The sequence below is a fragment of the Diadema antillarum genome, unplaced genomic scaffold (assembly GCF_040938485.1).
Source record: "Diadema antillarum isolate AM-2024a unplaced genomic scaffold, OU_Dant_1.0 seq00000674_RagTag, whole genome shotgun sequence".
Lineage (NCBI taxonomy): Eukaryota > Metazoa > Echinodermata > Echinoidea > Diadematoida > Diadematidae > Diadema > Diadema antillarum.
In genome coordinates, this window is record NW_027271580.1 from 2,979,840 (window position 1) to 2,996,573 (window position 16,734).

Here is a 16,734-nt window from a genome sequence, read left to right on the forward strand (position 1 = left end):
GAAGTTGACTAGCTCGTGCTCGAATCCTCGGCATCCGGAAGTAAAGTGGTCAGTAAATGCTGGTGGAGTTCCAAAGACGGGGTTAAATCAACGCTCTGCGAATGTAAAGTGAAAGGCATGCAAATCAATCTCTTCGTACCGTTATATTTGAATTAAAAAGAGCACAAGAGGTAAGAGGTAACCAGGGCCCCATTTCATGAAAAGTTGATATGGTAACAACCCTTGCTGGAATAGCAATTGTCATAGTAACGACAAGAATCCAGCTTCCTGATTGGCTGTTGCTATTGGAAGTTGCTATTCCAGCAAGAGTTGCCATCCTAATATCTTTTATGAAATGGGGCCTAGAACTTCAATTTTCGGTTTTTTATTCCGTGTGACTCAGTCTCTTTAATCAGTCACATTTTTATCAAGTCTGATAAAGTTTTCTGTAACTTAGTATAAGATATCGTATACATTGTAGTTCGATGTGTGCTTCGTGCCAACACAAGCATGCGCGAATACACTGTGTGAAATCATCATATTTTCTCAGGGAAGAATCATGCGTTTGTCAAATCAGGTTTGGGCCTATCCACAGTAATTTTAGTCAGATTCTTTTAATGTGACCACCTGTATGAGAAATAAACTCATCTGAAAATCAAATCTGAATAGTGACGGTGTTTTTTTTTTAAATTAGAAGTTGCTTTAAAAAGTTTTTAATGTAAAAAGAATGAGAGTAATTGTGGTGTAAATTATACAAGCTTATACAGGAAAAGACGTGTGTCTATACATTTTCATTGCACTTCAAGGCAAGGTAAATGGTTGCACCTACCATAATGACTAAAGAAGCTATTTACTGGCAACAACACTGCAAAAAGTCCGGTGTTAAATAGTGAACACCGAGCTGGTGTTAAATTTTCGGTGCTCATTTATGGTGTTAAATTAACACCTCCGGGTCACTGCAGTGTCATTTCCAAATATAAAACTGTTTTTTGAAGAGTTTCTTATATAGTAACTGCACTTCTTGTTGATTTTTAATTTAAACAAGACGATCAAGAATTTTACATTAAAATACTAGATTTTTGAAAAAAATGTGAAAATAAATTTACACCACAGTAACACCAGCTGGTGTGGTCTCTTATTGAAGCTGGACGGGTGTTAAACCATTGATATTAACACCAACAAATATCAAATCAACACCATGTGGTGTCATTTTTTAATTAACACCAGTACAGTGTCAAAATAACACCAGGTATACACAGTGTCAAATTAACACCACGAAGTGTCAGGTGAACATTTTTCAACACCATCACAGTGCATTTTCTACACCTGCGGGTGTGGTCCTCAATGAAGTTTGATCGGTGTCAGATTTAACACCCATGGTGTTAAATCTAACACCGATGTTTTTTACAGTGAACGTCTACACATTTTGCCACCTGACGATGTCTTGGCATGTATTAGTAGGTTGCATTAGTTACTTTCTAAATTCCCAGGTGTATACAGTATACTCCTGAGATTGTAAAGCTATTGCCTAGCGGCAGCCACAGACATTCAAGACATCAGCACAGTTCCTACAGACAACCTTGTTTAAAGTTACTATGCTGTTTAGATAAAACGCTAGGGTCGTACTATCCAGACAGGAGGTATTTGCAGGTCAAAGTCCATACAAGAGTTGGCGTTTTAACTACACGTTCAGCGGGCCTACGTGAACAAGCAGATCAAATCCCATAGAGCTGTCTACTCTAGAGGCGTGCCAGGGACTCCTACTACAAGACGCTCCAGTTAGGGCGTTGTCAAGCCAAGCGTGTCAAAGAAGAAAACAGGTATTCAAGACAACTCTTACTGTCACTTTTTAGGCTCTCTACAATCTCGTTGGCTCTGCGTGTATCTCTGGCCCTCTTTTGTGCAAGTGCTCAAGGCTCTACCACGACTTTCAGGTTCACTCCTTTAATGTTGCGCAGTGCATATAGTGTCTTATGTCGTATGTCTTAGATTCGATGTTTGTGTATATATACCCTCTTAACATTCGACAATAATATTGACAGCTGTTGTAAATTTACTTGATACGAATATCGATCTGTATCGCTCGCATGTAGGCCCTATTTACTTGATGACAAGATTTCAATCTTCACACACATCTTTCGCCCCGGTTTTCTAGGCACGTTGTGCTCCCATGTCAAGTACTCCGTAGTCAGAAAGTATGACTCAAGTATATTCGGTATTACAGTCAGGGTCATACCCGTCTTTGACCTGTCGATGGTTTCACGCCCTTGGATAGGACCATAATGATGGCGGTCCCTACTTGTGAGAGTTGTAAACCACATTGAACTACGCACGTCAAGGTGCGGGTTGATCGAATAGAGCAGGCGAGTGTTTAAAGGGGTATTCCAGACGATTTTTATAATTTCACATCATTGCAGTACATCATCGACAGCTCCACGTATAGATTACCTTTGTGTACCGAATTTATTGTGGTCCTTGCGAAGAGAAACCAATACTTTGGAAGATCTTATACTGTACAATGTTTATGACATAGAGCCTCACCTATTTAAGAAATGTATAGCAGTGTAATCCCATTACAATACCGCTTGCGTAACAACCGAGCTCTCCTGTGTAGAATCTATGCGTGCCTTCTTCTTTTGTTCTGCTTCCTTGAGCCCCAACTCATGCATTCTTATGGTGAGGCTGCCACTTCGTCATCCTTTTTCATTGTGATTTGTTATAAATTTTGAAAACATTCTCATTCCTAACCCCAATCACTATAAATTATGAATCTCTGTACCAAGTATAACTATAGTTCATATAGTTGTCCAAATGTAAAAGTCTGGAAAATCATCTTTAATTGGTACAGTCTAATCATGGACCTATAGTACACATAATAGATGAACTGGAGAACGGAGGCCTGTTTTTGATCCCATCATCACCAGACCACCACCTGATTATGACGTGAATCTTGATGAATACGTTCAGATGTCTCGACAGTGACAATTGTGTAATCGTGCATCGATCGTCACTGATAAGAAGACCGTTTCCCCTCATGTCTTTCTTATTTGGCTGAGGTGCCTTTTCAGACTCAACTGCCTTTGAATAAAGACTAAAGATGGAGAGCAGCAAACCTGAAAATGTGATAACAGTTGAGTCACAAATTGGTATCTATACTGAAGTGGACACTTGAGAACATGCATTACTGTTTCTATGCTTGTCATTTACGGTTATTGTCCCTGTTTACTCTGAAACATAAAAATGGGGGAAAGTAGATTACAGGTCACAATTAATAATCACTTAACATGCCAAAATATGTGCTTTGTCTTGTAACGTACGTGCTCACAAATGAAATTGCATGCTTAAACGATTATTTCCTCCTATATAACTGCGCATGCCTTTTTCTTGATTTAAGAGAGTTATTATGTGCGGTTCCATGACATTTGCTCCTGTGACAATGCTCCCATGAAATATCTGCACGTCAATTCCACCCACAAGCATTACCCTAACCCTAATCCTAATCCTCACATCAAACTAAACCTAAAATCCTATCACAACCCTAACCCTAACCCTAAGTCCTTGGAGAAAATGACCTGAGCAAACTGTCGTGTCACCCTTATGCGCATGTCTATAGTTTTTAGCCTTTCTCAAAGCGCCGTCTTGTTTTTGTCCGGGCTGGCTGTTAGGGTTATGATGAGATAGAATTCAGAAATTCACCTGAAGAAAATGTTAAGAAGAGCAAATATTTGGGTTTATGCTTGAGTCCAGTTTGAGGTGGTGTGAACATGTATAGCAATTGCTTGTACAATCTCCTAGGCAATAGGTTGTAAAGAACAGAGGATTCAACATTTGCTTTCATTCAAAGTAATGGAAGAATCTGTATTTTGGTATGATTTTACCTTTTGACTATTGTAAAGTACTTCTTGGAGAAGCTGTGCAAAAGTCCATAGGAGTAAGATACAAAAACTGAAAAATGGATGAGCCAGGATGATTTTGAATGAAGATTATCATACATCTCAAACTTCCTTGTTACGCTAAAATGGCAATCAGTTTAGCAACGTAAATCTTCAATACTTGTGTTCTTGTTCTTAAAATACAAAATAATCTAATACAGACTTATTTAGAATCATTGATATGTAAACGAACTCGAAATACTAGGACACGATGTTCTTTGAAATGCTCCTTCAAAGTTGTTCAATATTGTATGTCGGAGCCAGTTTGTTTAATTCACTATACTGATTTTTTTTTTTTACTTGGTTGCTTCTATCACGTACTCACACTACAGAACTATTTGGAAAGTTTAGTGTGTTTTTCGCTTTTTTCATCTGTAAATAAAATGGTAAATAGTGGCTGATAAAAAGGGAAAATCCAGTCCAAAAATAAGTTATTCTGATAAAAAAAGAGTACAATCTTATGAATTCAATGATGGGATGAAAATATAAATGGAAAAAGGATGAAAATACGGAAGTTATGAGATTTTGAAGTTTTGTTAATTTCTGCAAAACAGTTCTGGTACAGTGGATATGAATAATATGCAATGAGTGAGCTGACCATGTCATAACCTCACATTTTCCATTGATCATGTAACTGTACAAACAAAAATGACGAAAATTCAATGTTTCTGTCATTGAAGTCTAAAGCATGATGTTATTCCTGGTTGAATAACTTCAGAATAGTGATCAGTTATAATTATAAAATTATATCAGGATTTAAGCCTTGGGCATAATGATTGCGTTTGAATGAAAAACTGGAAATTTCAAAATTTTATGTACAAGCTATATTATGGCAAGTTGTGAGGGAGTGACATGTTCGCTTTTCCATTTGCATAGTCATATTGACCGTTCAAGAACTGTTTCCTCAAAAATTAGCGAAACTTCAAAATGTCATAACTTCCTTATTTTCACCCGATTTTGATCAAAGTATTGCAGTTGAACTCGTAATATTTTACTCTTTCGAATCAGACTAACTTATATTTGACTGGACTTCTGATAACATAGAAAGGTTAATAGATGCGATACCATAAAATCTTGACAGTCTCTGTATCTCTTTTCTTCCCACATCCTCCAGGAATTCCCCTACTCAAGCAGCCATGTCGGACCGCAAAAACTTTCGAGTACTCATGTGGTGCGTGCCGAGATCAGTTTCAACGGCTATTGCGAAGTGCTTCAGCTTCATCGACAATACGCAGGTTGGCGTCAGTTTACTCCCAGCAGAGAGGTGGATCTTCTCTTCCACCTCCTGTCACGTTGTCTCGCTTCCATTACAAAATCTATGCAAGATGTTGCAGCTAGATAACCATGAGCCTCAATTTTTGTCATCGGCATTTTGTCAAATCGGTTTCATCGTCTTTGTGGAAAGGCCGTTGAATTGCAGCGGCGCCACATAATGATGTGAGCAGGGCAGCGGAAAGAGGGGAGCCTGCAATAGAGTGGGGCTGCAGTTCCTGCACACTGGCTCTTAAAGAAAAAAAATCAGTCGGCAGCACCCCCTCCCCTCCCCTACGATAGAATTATTAAGACATGTCTGCGGCCTTTATAGTCAGTTGCACTTACCCATTTTGTAGAGCCGTATGTCCGCGTTGTTAAACGGTTTTCTAGTTAACAGATCGAGTAAATTCTGATGAACACGGAGGATTTATACATCAATCATACATTATTATAAGTTAAAGTGATGGTATAATATTGGTTGAGGTGAGGATTCAGCCTATAACTTTATATGATAAACATCGTACTTATATAGAAACCACTTTATGAAATGTTAAAGAGCATACAAGTTCTAAGAGGAATTCAAAGTTTAAGTTAATGGAAATTGGTTTTGAAATGGTCGAGATATCCAAAAAACAAAAATAAAACAGATCGGTTCTAATGGAGATGGGTCCCACCATTTATTAGGATTGCTTTGTTTTGGATATCTCAGCCATTTCAAACCAATCTTCATCAAATTAACCTTGAATTCCTCTTAGAATCGTGTGTCCTTTCATTTGTCATTAGAGGTTTCTCATTATCTCATTAAAAAGAAATCATCAAAAAAGTTGGAAACATGTAGCCCCATCTCAACAAAAACTGTACCATCCCTTTAAACAAGCAATCATGATACTGAGTGAGAACACTGTCTTCTCAAATTGATGCGATGTGGTAATTTACAATGAAGTCTGGTGGTAGTGGGATAATTTCGCACTATTTGAATGTTGTTTGCATTTCCTGTCAGTCTCGCTTGGTGGGTGCTTCCCTGCATATTATGGAGTATGATAAGACACTTCGAGTCATGCTGGAATATTACTTCCTAATAATAGGCCCATCACTTCTTAAATAAACATCCATTCTTGTTTGATGGGCACACAATACATGTCCGATGAACGTGATTATCTCCGATGTTGACCATGCAGTAAATGTTAAGCAATTCATACATATCGTGTTATTGAGAACAAAAACAATTGAAGTGAAAACATAACTGTTTTGTTAACCTAATGAACGTGATTTTGACTGTTATGCAGGTATGGTTTGAGCCGTACTGCCTCGCCTTCTTCCAAGATTTTCAAATGGGGATGATGGGACTTCAACTTCCAAAGCGTGCCGAAGATTTTGATTCTCAACAGGTTTTCGAAAAAGTTGCGGTGATGTTGAAGGGGACGCCAATGGAAGGAATGTTTTCACCAAGCATGATCGATATGTCTTTGTTCTTGTAAGTATATATACCAAGTGATATCCCCTTACACAGTTTCATTGTTGGTATTGTATATCCAGTCATCAAATTTCTGACATCAAATCGTCCATCTTTTGCTCGAACACTGAAAAATAGACAAATATTACAACATAATTCAGAGCTATTAGACCCTTCTCTTTATAGTCCTCAGCGATGTGCATGAATTCCCCAAGCATTGATGTAAGTTCAACAGAAGTTATGCAGATGAAAATAGTTATGATACGTGTTTGTATTTTATATAGTTCATTATTTCATAGTTATTACTGCTATCATCGTTTATGAACATATCTGTCATAAACCAAAAACAAAATGCGTGCCCTGCAGAAACCCTTTGAACAAAATTTTAACAATTTACAGCTTGCGGTTATTATTTCCCCCCTTTGTGCAATCGCTATACATCTAGAGAGAATTCTTTCTTTAAAAAAGAATGAGCTTAATATTTGTACTGTGACTGTCAATGTTGAAGACGCCTGATATCAAAAGTTTTTAATCATTATTAACAAAAGATAATCATATTCCCAGTCATTATCATTGATATTTATTTTTGCTCTGACAAATATCTTTTTATATCCTTGAGCATTTTCCTATAAATGTTTGCAAGGGGCATGTGTTGTACTTTCATTAACATCAATATTTTTAGAGCCAACATTTCCATCACTTTTAGTATGATTATATTTGTCATTGCTTTTGTCATAATTGGAAGAAATCTAGTATTATACGCAGTGTTCTTTATGGCACATAACAGTATTAGGAAGGCATGGTACTCCTCATCCTGTAGGGACGGATCAAGCTTTTTGCTATAATATAAGGGGGAGAGGGGTTGACCATCGAAGTGTGGCCAGCTTGAAAAAAAAAAGGATTGTGCTGCAGGTGGCCCAAAATAATCTTGTTTACCCAATGGCCATGAAATCATACCACATAATTTCAAACAAGAAAAAAGAAACAAAAGTCTCTCGACAAATCTCCACAGTTTTTAGGTGCTTTTTTTCCCTGCCAGTTCTCTCCTCAAATTGGCTGACAAGCAAAAAACAAAGAAACACAAACAAAACGATGATATAGTATGACGACATAATGATGATGTGAAGCTAACATGGATTCCACTGAGCACATCATAAGGGTCATTACGTGCGATAGGTCACCTGCTGTGAACATGATGTTTCTGTCCGTATGATCTTCATCAAAACACAAAAATTCGTGAAAAATATAGTTTATTCACTTCTATTATAGATAATACACACAACAAGACTGACATTGAGAATGTCATCATGTACATTGTTCTTTAAGACAAAGGATTTTGATTAACACATATCAATGCAGGAAAAAAAAAATAACTTGTTTTTTATTTTTTGTGTACACGCGATATTGTCTGGCAATCTGGATGCAAATGACGCATCACAGTGCCAAGCTTCCCAATATCCCCGTGGAGTATATACTCACTTCACAGTCAGGTCAGTTTCATGCAAAATTGCAATTTTTTTCTCTTTGAATGACAAATTATATATAGGTGTACATCATAACTCTACTCATTTTTCATTACATTGCCAGACGAGACAGCATAAGGAAGCAACTAGACTCCCTACCAGCCGACAAGTCCGTCTTTATCAAGGACATGGCGTATGGGATCTCCAACCACCATGATCTTCTTCCAAGCAAAGACTCTGGTTTCAGACACACATTCTTGATAAGAGACCCAGAGCGGATGTTCCCGTCGTGGCGGAACCTCCTGATGGCACAGCTGCAGCAAATGCCCATGCCCGGTCAGAAGGAAATCAAACCCGAGACCTTCGACATGACGGAAGACCCGCCATTCATGATGCCTGGCTACACCTACAAATGCCAGTACGACCTGTGGAAGTTCGTCAAGGAAAATCTCGACCCCAACCCAGTGATTATCGACATTGATGAATTGCTGTCCAACCCTGCCACCATGCTGCCGAAGTACTTCGAGGCTTGCGGAATGACCTGGGATGAGAAGTATCTACAATGGGACGCCAGTCCGGAGGTAACTAAGTCTTGGCGGTGTATTTTCCCCTTGACTGGCTCTCCCGCTGATAACATGGTAGCAGTTACCCACCAGAACGCGTTCAATAGCTCTGCTTTCAAGCCGTCCAAACCGAAGATCTCACGTGATGAAATGACACCTGACGTCATAAAGGCGATTGACGCCACATCCGCATATTATAACGAGATGGCAGCAGCTAGGATCATGCCTTAATCTTCTGATCTTTCGGTGAAAATTGTTATGATTTCCATTTTGATTGTGATCGTCTTTGCAAAAGGCAAGTATGAGAAACAATATATATTGAAGAACATGTAATGCAATGTGCCGACAAAATGTTGATAAAATTATCTGCATAGTCTATAAATTTATCTCACAATCCGTTCTGCTTGCTTAGCGAATCCCATTTTCTGTGCTCAATTTTCCGCTAAAAATATCGATACAAATTAGATATAAATATTAATTATGCTGCCGTGAAAACCATTATGACCATACAGGTTTAAAAAGAGTTAACGCACATTTTCGTTGTTTGTATAAAACGTAATGAATATACTTTTTATTCTTCTGTATTATGGACACAATATTATCAAAGAGGATTTCGTCAATCGCCGGAAAAGTATAGAGACGAGATATTATGAGGGATGTAGCTCTCACGTTTTGTCACTTGTAAGGGTTTATTCGGTTTATTCTACGCTGTTATAAACTTCGTAGTAATGTCGTGCAAAGTGCCTGGCTTCAACCTATATGAGATTAGAATTATATCGAATACCAAAGGAGTATAAATAAAAAGGCAGAATGTCAAAAACTAACTACATGTATGTGAATTTCGTTGACTGGTGGAACTGATGACCTTCAGTATACAGACGAACCTTGAAACCTATGGGGAAATTTAGCATAAAAAACATCTTTATTCCGTTGATTTGCCATGAATGTATCTCTACTTTTGGTTTAGAAACTGCAGGACCTATACCAATGTAATATAGCAATACGTTTTTCATTCATAGGGCACGTGCAGGTTAAGACATTGCAAAATATAGTGCATTTATGTGTGCAGAAGGAAATTAAAGTCCACATTTACATCGAGTAATTGATCTCTCTTGATGACTCCAAACGCGAAAATGTATGAAAATCTGATCATGTGCAGTTGGAACAACGGTAATTTTAATGTAGATGAAATAATCAGTGTCTGGGAAGAGGCCTCATGCAGCAATGAAATGGTACATACGTATATACCATTACTTTCAAATACATGTTGCCTGCATGAGTATTTTCTTTATCAATACTGGTTTGACAATAAATCGCTGCATTGCAAAGACTTTAGTTTAGTTGAAATAAGCAATGCATTCTATATGCCATGAACATGGCAAATTTAAATAATTCAAAGTCTAGTATACCTCCATCTTGATTCATGAAGAGCTCTTCAAGATAATTGGAACACAAGTAATTCCTGATGAAAATTAGGGCAAAAGATTCCTGCCATGTTTTTACCATCTTTATGACAAAGAGAGTCTCCACTTGAGCTAAGGTTCAAGTCTGTAGATTGGTAGCTGCAACATGTGTAGAATACACGTATGAGCTTTGATTTTATTGTGTTACATCTTTCCTACCAGTTATAAACAATTATGTGTGATTGTTTATAACTGTGATGTGTTCAGTCTTGAATAATAAACGTATAATTTACAATGATAATGTGTGATGCGTTTTATATCAAAGAATCAATAACTTGTTTTCTCACTCGTGACCAGAGTTGGTTGTAATATCCCCCGAAACCTGCTCATTAAATGAGGTCATTATTACACATAAGTTACAAGTACCACAATTTCGTGACACTTTGATGTCATATAATTTGATTTGATTTATTGATTCCTGTACATTGTATTATCATTGTACATGGTATGTATATGATTATATTCATGCATACATTGTTGGAGCCATACATAAACCTAAACGTCAGTTGTTTAACAAGATCTTATTTCTTCATTGCCTTTACATAATGTACAGCAGAAATTTAACGTATTAGCAATACAACCGTACAATGAATAATACAGTATTATAGGGCTACAGCTTTCTGTACAGCTTGATCTGCATGCAGCCCTCGTACATAATGCACATAGAAAAAATAGGAGGGAGGGATGACTTGCGTAGAGATAGGATAATATAATATATAATGTATAATATATAATATATAGTATGTAATATACAATATACAATATATAACAATTATAATAAATTATACATGATATAATTATATTAATATATTATATATGATGCACTGTATATAATATATTGGAATGAGTGTTCACACGAACTGCTATGAATACTCTGTGACGTCAGGGATCACTCCAAAATCTTCGAGTGATCCCTGACGTCACTCCAAAATGAGTGAAAATGAGCATTTTCACTCAAAATTCACTCCAATTTCACTCGAAATTCACTCTTTTTTGTATTCACTCTTTTTAGAGTGAAAATTTTCACTCGATTTTTTTTTTAGAGAGTATGTGGCCTGTCAGAGTGACAAAGATCACTCTTTTTTATACATTGTATCTGCTGAACAGGTATTTGATCTGAATGATGCAGTACAAAAATAAAACGCTTCTTCAAGTTTATATTTCTCATAGAATATTTGACTGAAAGCTAATGTATTATATACCATATCAAGTGTAATCTAATTGGCTATCAACCTGGTGGTCAACAAAAAAAAAGGAAACTTTATGCATGAGTGAACACCTTTGTTTTTCTCTTCCAGGGCACAAAAGTAAAACTTGCAAAACTGAGCAAGTTGTCATTCATGCGTATGTGCTCTCCCATAGAACAATAAGAACAAACAACAAATTTCACTCAAAACGAAACATTAATCAAGTTGCAAAAATAAACCTTTGATCTCTATGATATCTTTAAAGCCCAAATGATCTATGAAGGCTAAAAACAATGGAGGAAAATAAAGAATCTTATGTCAAGTCTGAATTCAAATGAAATAAGAGAAGAAATGATAATTAACAAAAATGGTAGAAATTTGAGCTTTTTTTCAAATTAGGAAATTGTAAATAAGGTTTGGTTCTTGAATTTGTCTTATGAATTCTGAAATCAGTGTATTAAAAGAAATGATTAAAGAAACTCTGCTCATTTAATCATCTTTATGCTTGTTATTCCCTATGTCATTTGAAGTTTGACTTGATAGAAAATTCTTATTTCCCCCTTTAGTTTCCCTTGTTGCTTTTCTTAGAGGCTATAACGAGATAAAGAGAACGAAAACTTATTTTTTCTCTTTCATTCATGTCCTTGTGTTAAACTGATCTTTTGTTGTCAATGTTATCATGAAGGCCATTTGCAAATGAAAGAGAACATGTCAATTTTTGCAATTTTTTAATTTTATGCCTTGGAGGACAAAAACGAATGTGCTCACTCATGCGTAGAGTTTTCTTTTTGATTAAACCATAAGCTTAATAGCCAATTAAATTACCTTTAATATGGTATATGATACACATTGATTTCCATAGAAATCTTCTATGAAAATATGACCTCAAAAAGTGTTTACTTTCTTTTTTCGCCGAGTGTAGATTATAAAGATGTGACATTTATCATTGGAAAACGTCAATATAAAACGTACCTCTGAAGCAAGAAAAATGTAATGTCATTTTCTCTTTTTATTATTTTTATTATTTTTTGTCGTTTCATATCTCATGCCACACTAAAAGTAAGAATGACAGACGTGTGCGTTACGAAAATGTTTCCGTATGTTATAGTACCAAGGAGGTTCTAGCAAGGAGGTTTAAGAGATGGCGTTCCAACTGGCTGTAATTATTCAAACAGTTTTCACTGTTCTATTGATGTACAAAAGAATTCCACAGGTGCATCTGTGCCTTTGGTGACGGGGTTTGATGCCGCCGTCTTGCTGAGCAATCTGAAGATTCATTTTGAACGTTAACCTAATGTTGGCTATATTTTGCTTGTTTATCTATTAAATGAAACGAAATCTCACTTAATGATAAAGCTCATTAAACAAAGGTCAATCCCTTCAAGAAATATGTGCATAAGTGTAAACCAGAGCTGTATCATAAGAAAATGTTTAAAACTGTACCCTCCCGGAAAGCCGGTTTTATCACTTTTCCACTTAATTCCTCCAAATAAAACTGATATGGAATAATCTTCGAGTATAATTCTATATTAATAGATATATCAGATTAGTGGCCGGGCACGGCCAGTCGAGCAATTTTCATTTTCATTTCATCATTTTTCTATTTGCGCATCCCCGTGTCTTTACCATTATAGTGCCACCTATCTTTTATAAGTAGGGATGGCGAAAAGTAATTACCATCACAAAGACATAATATTTTCGTTAGAAAGTGGCTGATGATTATGCAATGAGACATGAGTCAATTGTCTTCCTATCTGCGTGGCAGATCCAGTTTGCCACATGCCTCAAATTCTTTCGAGTGGCGGCATCGAACGTGACTTCAAAGGAAATACGACAGTTGTGACTCCATTCTCTTGAACCTCCTTGGTTACTAGCTATCCCCTTTAAACATTTTTCACTTGATACAGCTCTGATTTACACTTTTGCGCAAATTTCTGGGCGGAATTGACTTTTGTTGTACATGCTTTATCATTAAGTAAAGTTTCATTTCATTTGATAAATAAATAAGAAAAATATGGCCAACATTATTATAACGTTCAAAATGAATCTTCAGATTGCTCAGCAAGACCGTGGCGTCGAACATCGATCATCAAGTGCACCTGTGAAATTCTTTTGTACATCAATAGAAATCTGACAACTGTTTGAATAATTACAGTCAGTTGGAACTCCTTGTATAAAACCTCCTTGGTTATAGCATACCTCATTCACATTTTCGTGGGAGGAAGCGGTGCAATAAATTTGTTTACCATGTTCCGTAAGGCTTGAGGAACTGTAAATCTTACACTTATACATAATTCTCTATAGACATGCTTATCGGCTGAGAAGAATCAAAATAATTAAAAGGAAAATACAGGAGTTTATGACATGATAGTGTGGACAACAAAATATACAAAGAAAAATATACAAAGAAAATATACAAAGAAAAATGATTTCACCTTTTTAGCATAATCAAAGAGCACTTGACTAACTGCTTTCAGAAAGCAGAAGGAATATTTACTACCTTTACCTATGTCAGATCAAGTTGATGGAATGTGTAATTTTTATGACACATGAATTGTTATGAAATTTCTATTGTATTTGCTTTATATTGTTGTCCACACGTATGACGTCATGAACCCTAGTAGTCTCCTCATCCAGCGGTTCCAACACCAAAACTTTGAAAATGCTTAACTTTTGCATCGATTGTCCGATTTTCCTCAAACTTTCACTGATGTGTTCTACTTATGTCACTGCTTTCACTCAATCCACAGTTCTCTTTGGGTTTTGGTTTTCATTAATTTGGCTGTACTGATAGCAAAATGTATGAATGTTGAAGAATGTACATTGAATTTCATTATTAAGGTGGAGAATAATGTATACTGAGGATGAAGAGTGAACTATTGCGTGTCAGCTGTACTTGTTGGGGTTTCAGATACTGGTCACGCTCCAGCAGTCTCGCTGTTTGTTCGGGATTGTGGTGGTGGTGGTTTGTGGTGCGGGGTTGCAGGGAGCGAGTTTGGATGGTGGTGAAGATGGTGGTGCGTGTATTTGTTCGTGTGGTGATGTGTGTGTCCAAGGTTGCGTGAGGTGCTTTTCTGAGCGTCCTGCTCACGGCGACTACCAGAGAATTACGCACACCTCTCGTTGTTGTTGAATTTTAGGCGTTTGTCAGTCAAACACTGCTATTTAAGCCACTCTAGATACTGGTTTAATTGGCTTTTTGTTCATTTATTTCCTTTGGCCTTGTTGTTAGGCTGGAATTGCCTCGTCGAGTCCGGTCAGCAGGGTATGTGGTCTTGATGCGGACAAGTTGTTGTTGTTGCTGTTTGGGTTTTAACGGCGTATGGTCTGGGAGAAACGGGTATAATAGAAGATTTGATTGCAGACTCACTGTTCATGTAAGTACAGTCCTCTGTACTTTCCATCGTCGTGTGATGGCGCTCCTTCAGTTTCCCGTGTAAGTCTCCGGCTATAGGATACGTTTTTCTGGCCGAAAAAAAAAATGTATTGCAGGTGGTTAAATTATACACTATTGAAGGGCCTTTATAGTAGGCCTATACTTTCAAAATTAATAGATATTAGTGGATGCCTGGTGCAACTTATTATCACCCTATAACATCACAGTTTTCCGTTACTTGGAAGTCTACACCGGGGTGACACGACATTTTTCTCCTCCGACTGATGCTCTGGCCGGTCTTATTTTCTCCAAGGACTTGGGGTTAGGGTTAGGTTCGAGTCAGGGTAGGGTTGGTTATAGGGGTTCTATTGATATACTCTTCATCTATTGAGTAGGCATAATAGTCTCGTCCCGCCTGCGATACAAATAAATTTTAAGAGTAAGTTCTATTTATAGGTTGTATTTGGAATAAATATTTATATTCCTCACTTTCAGAGTGGATAGAAGCCCTGATCCGGGGGTTGCATCTATTTTGTTGACTCCAATAGGTGTTCTAGATGAATGCTCATCGAGAAGCCGAGTCTTTCCAGGTATAGATGCACCTCCGTGGGCTTTTCTAGAAAGCACAGCACCTAAAACAGCACAGCCACAGTATATTATGGGTGATGGGAAAAAGACTATAAGGAAGGACCAAACATTAGTATAAACCGTACATTGCCCTCATCACGTCACTACGCACCCAGCATACACAATGAGCTCTACTCTCTAAAAAAAAATCGAGTGAAAGTATTCACTCTTAAAGGAGTGAATACAAAAAAGAGTGAATTTAGAGTGAAATTGGAGTGAATTTTGAGTGAAAATGTTCATTTTCACTCATTTTGGAGTGACCTCAGGGATCACTCGAAGATTTTTGAGTGATCCATGAGGTCACTCCAAAACGAGTGAAAATGAACATTTTCACTCAAAATTCACTCCAATTTCATTCTAAATTCATTCTTTTTTGTATTCACTCCATTAAGAGTGAATATTTTCACTCGATTTTTGAGAGAGTAAAAAATAAAGAATTAATCCCCAATCATAGAGTTTTAGCGATTTCATAAATACAATAGGCTGTGAAAAGTGATAGCAGTTTCAATACACCTGTTGGTAGACCCTATACCCGTTGCTGTAAAGGAATTTCTCCAATGCAGTATTGTCGAGGACTGACGGTTTAAAGAAGACTGATGGACGATGAATAATGCAAGCCGGCTTTTCTACACGGGTATTGCGTAAGAATTCCATAGTCTTTATAAAGTGTCGCTCCGAGTAGACATTTTAGGCGTTTTCACATCAGCCCGATAAAAATCCAAGCTCAAGATATTTTTTAATTCCCCCTTTCAGGAAATAGCGCGCTATTTCGAAACATCGGGCTGATGTGGAAACGTCTATTTACCTATGATCGAGCTGGTCACAGTCAGTGTGGACAGCGTGAATGACAGGATTGTGCTAGAGGCGGCCCCAAATTATGCTCAATTGCAATGAAATATTATTACAGAGACTCCAACCCAAAGCACCTTCTGATCTGGAGATTCTCCCGCCTGAAACCCCTAGCAAACGGGAGACTCCAAGTTGATGTGTGCGAAGCGCAAAGTTCCTAGGGTTCTAGATGCTCTCTGGTGCTATGTAAGGCTTATTTTTTTTCAACATACAATAGCAATAAGTAAGAAATCCTTTCCAACGGGAGACACAGAGCCAGGGCGGGAGAAATCAAATCTCAAACGGGAGAACGGGAGATTTTGCAAAAATGGGTTTTCGGCGGGAGATCTCCCGTCGAAAACGGGAGAGTTGGAGTCTCTGGTGACGCTGGTGTGGTTAATCTTCGTCCTTCAGATCCTTCTTTCCTAATGACTAAGAATCCTATTTTTCCTTTAAATTTTCTTCAATCTTGATTCTTGTATTCTCAAAATTAGCATTACTGTCCCTCGACTAATTCAGACCAATTTAATCATATGGCCAATTTAACCATTGCTTGCTTGCTAACACTACGGGCCCCGTCTTATAAAGCCTTCAAATCGATCACAAGTC

General features: G+C 37.3%; 1 protein-coding gene across 1 annotated transcript; it reads left to right on the forward strand.

The window, feature by feature from the left end:
* The first annotated feature begins 5,028 nt into the window (after positions 1-5,028).
* Positions 5,029-9,894, forward strand: LOC139736972 (uncharacterized). Its single transcript, XM_071647647.1, has 3 exons — positions 5,029-5,146; positions 6,452-6,639; positions 8,206-9,894. The coding sequence occupies exons 1-3, from the start codon at positions 5,048-5,050 to the stop codon at positions 8,873-8,875; spliced, it is 957 nt and encodes a 318-aa protein (XP_071503748.1). The 5' UTR covers positions 5,029-5,047; the 3' UTR covers positions 8,876-9,894.
* The last annotated feature ends 6,840 nt before the right edge of the window (positions 9,895-16,734 follow it).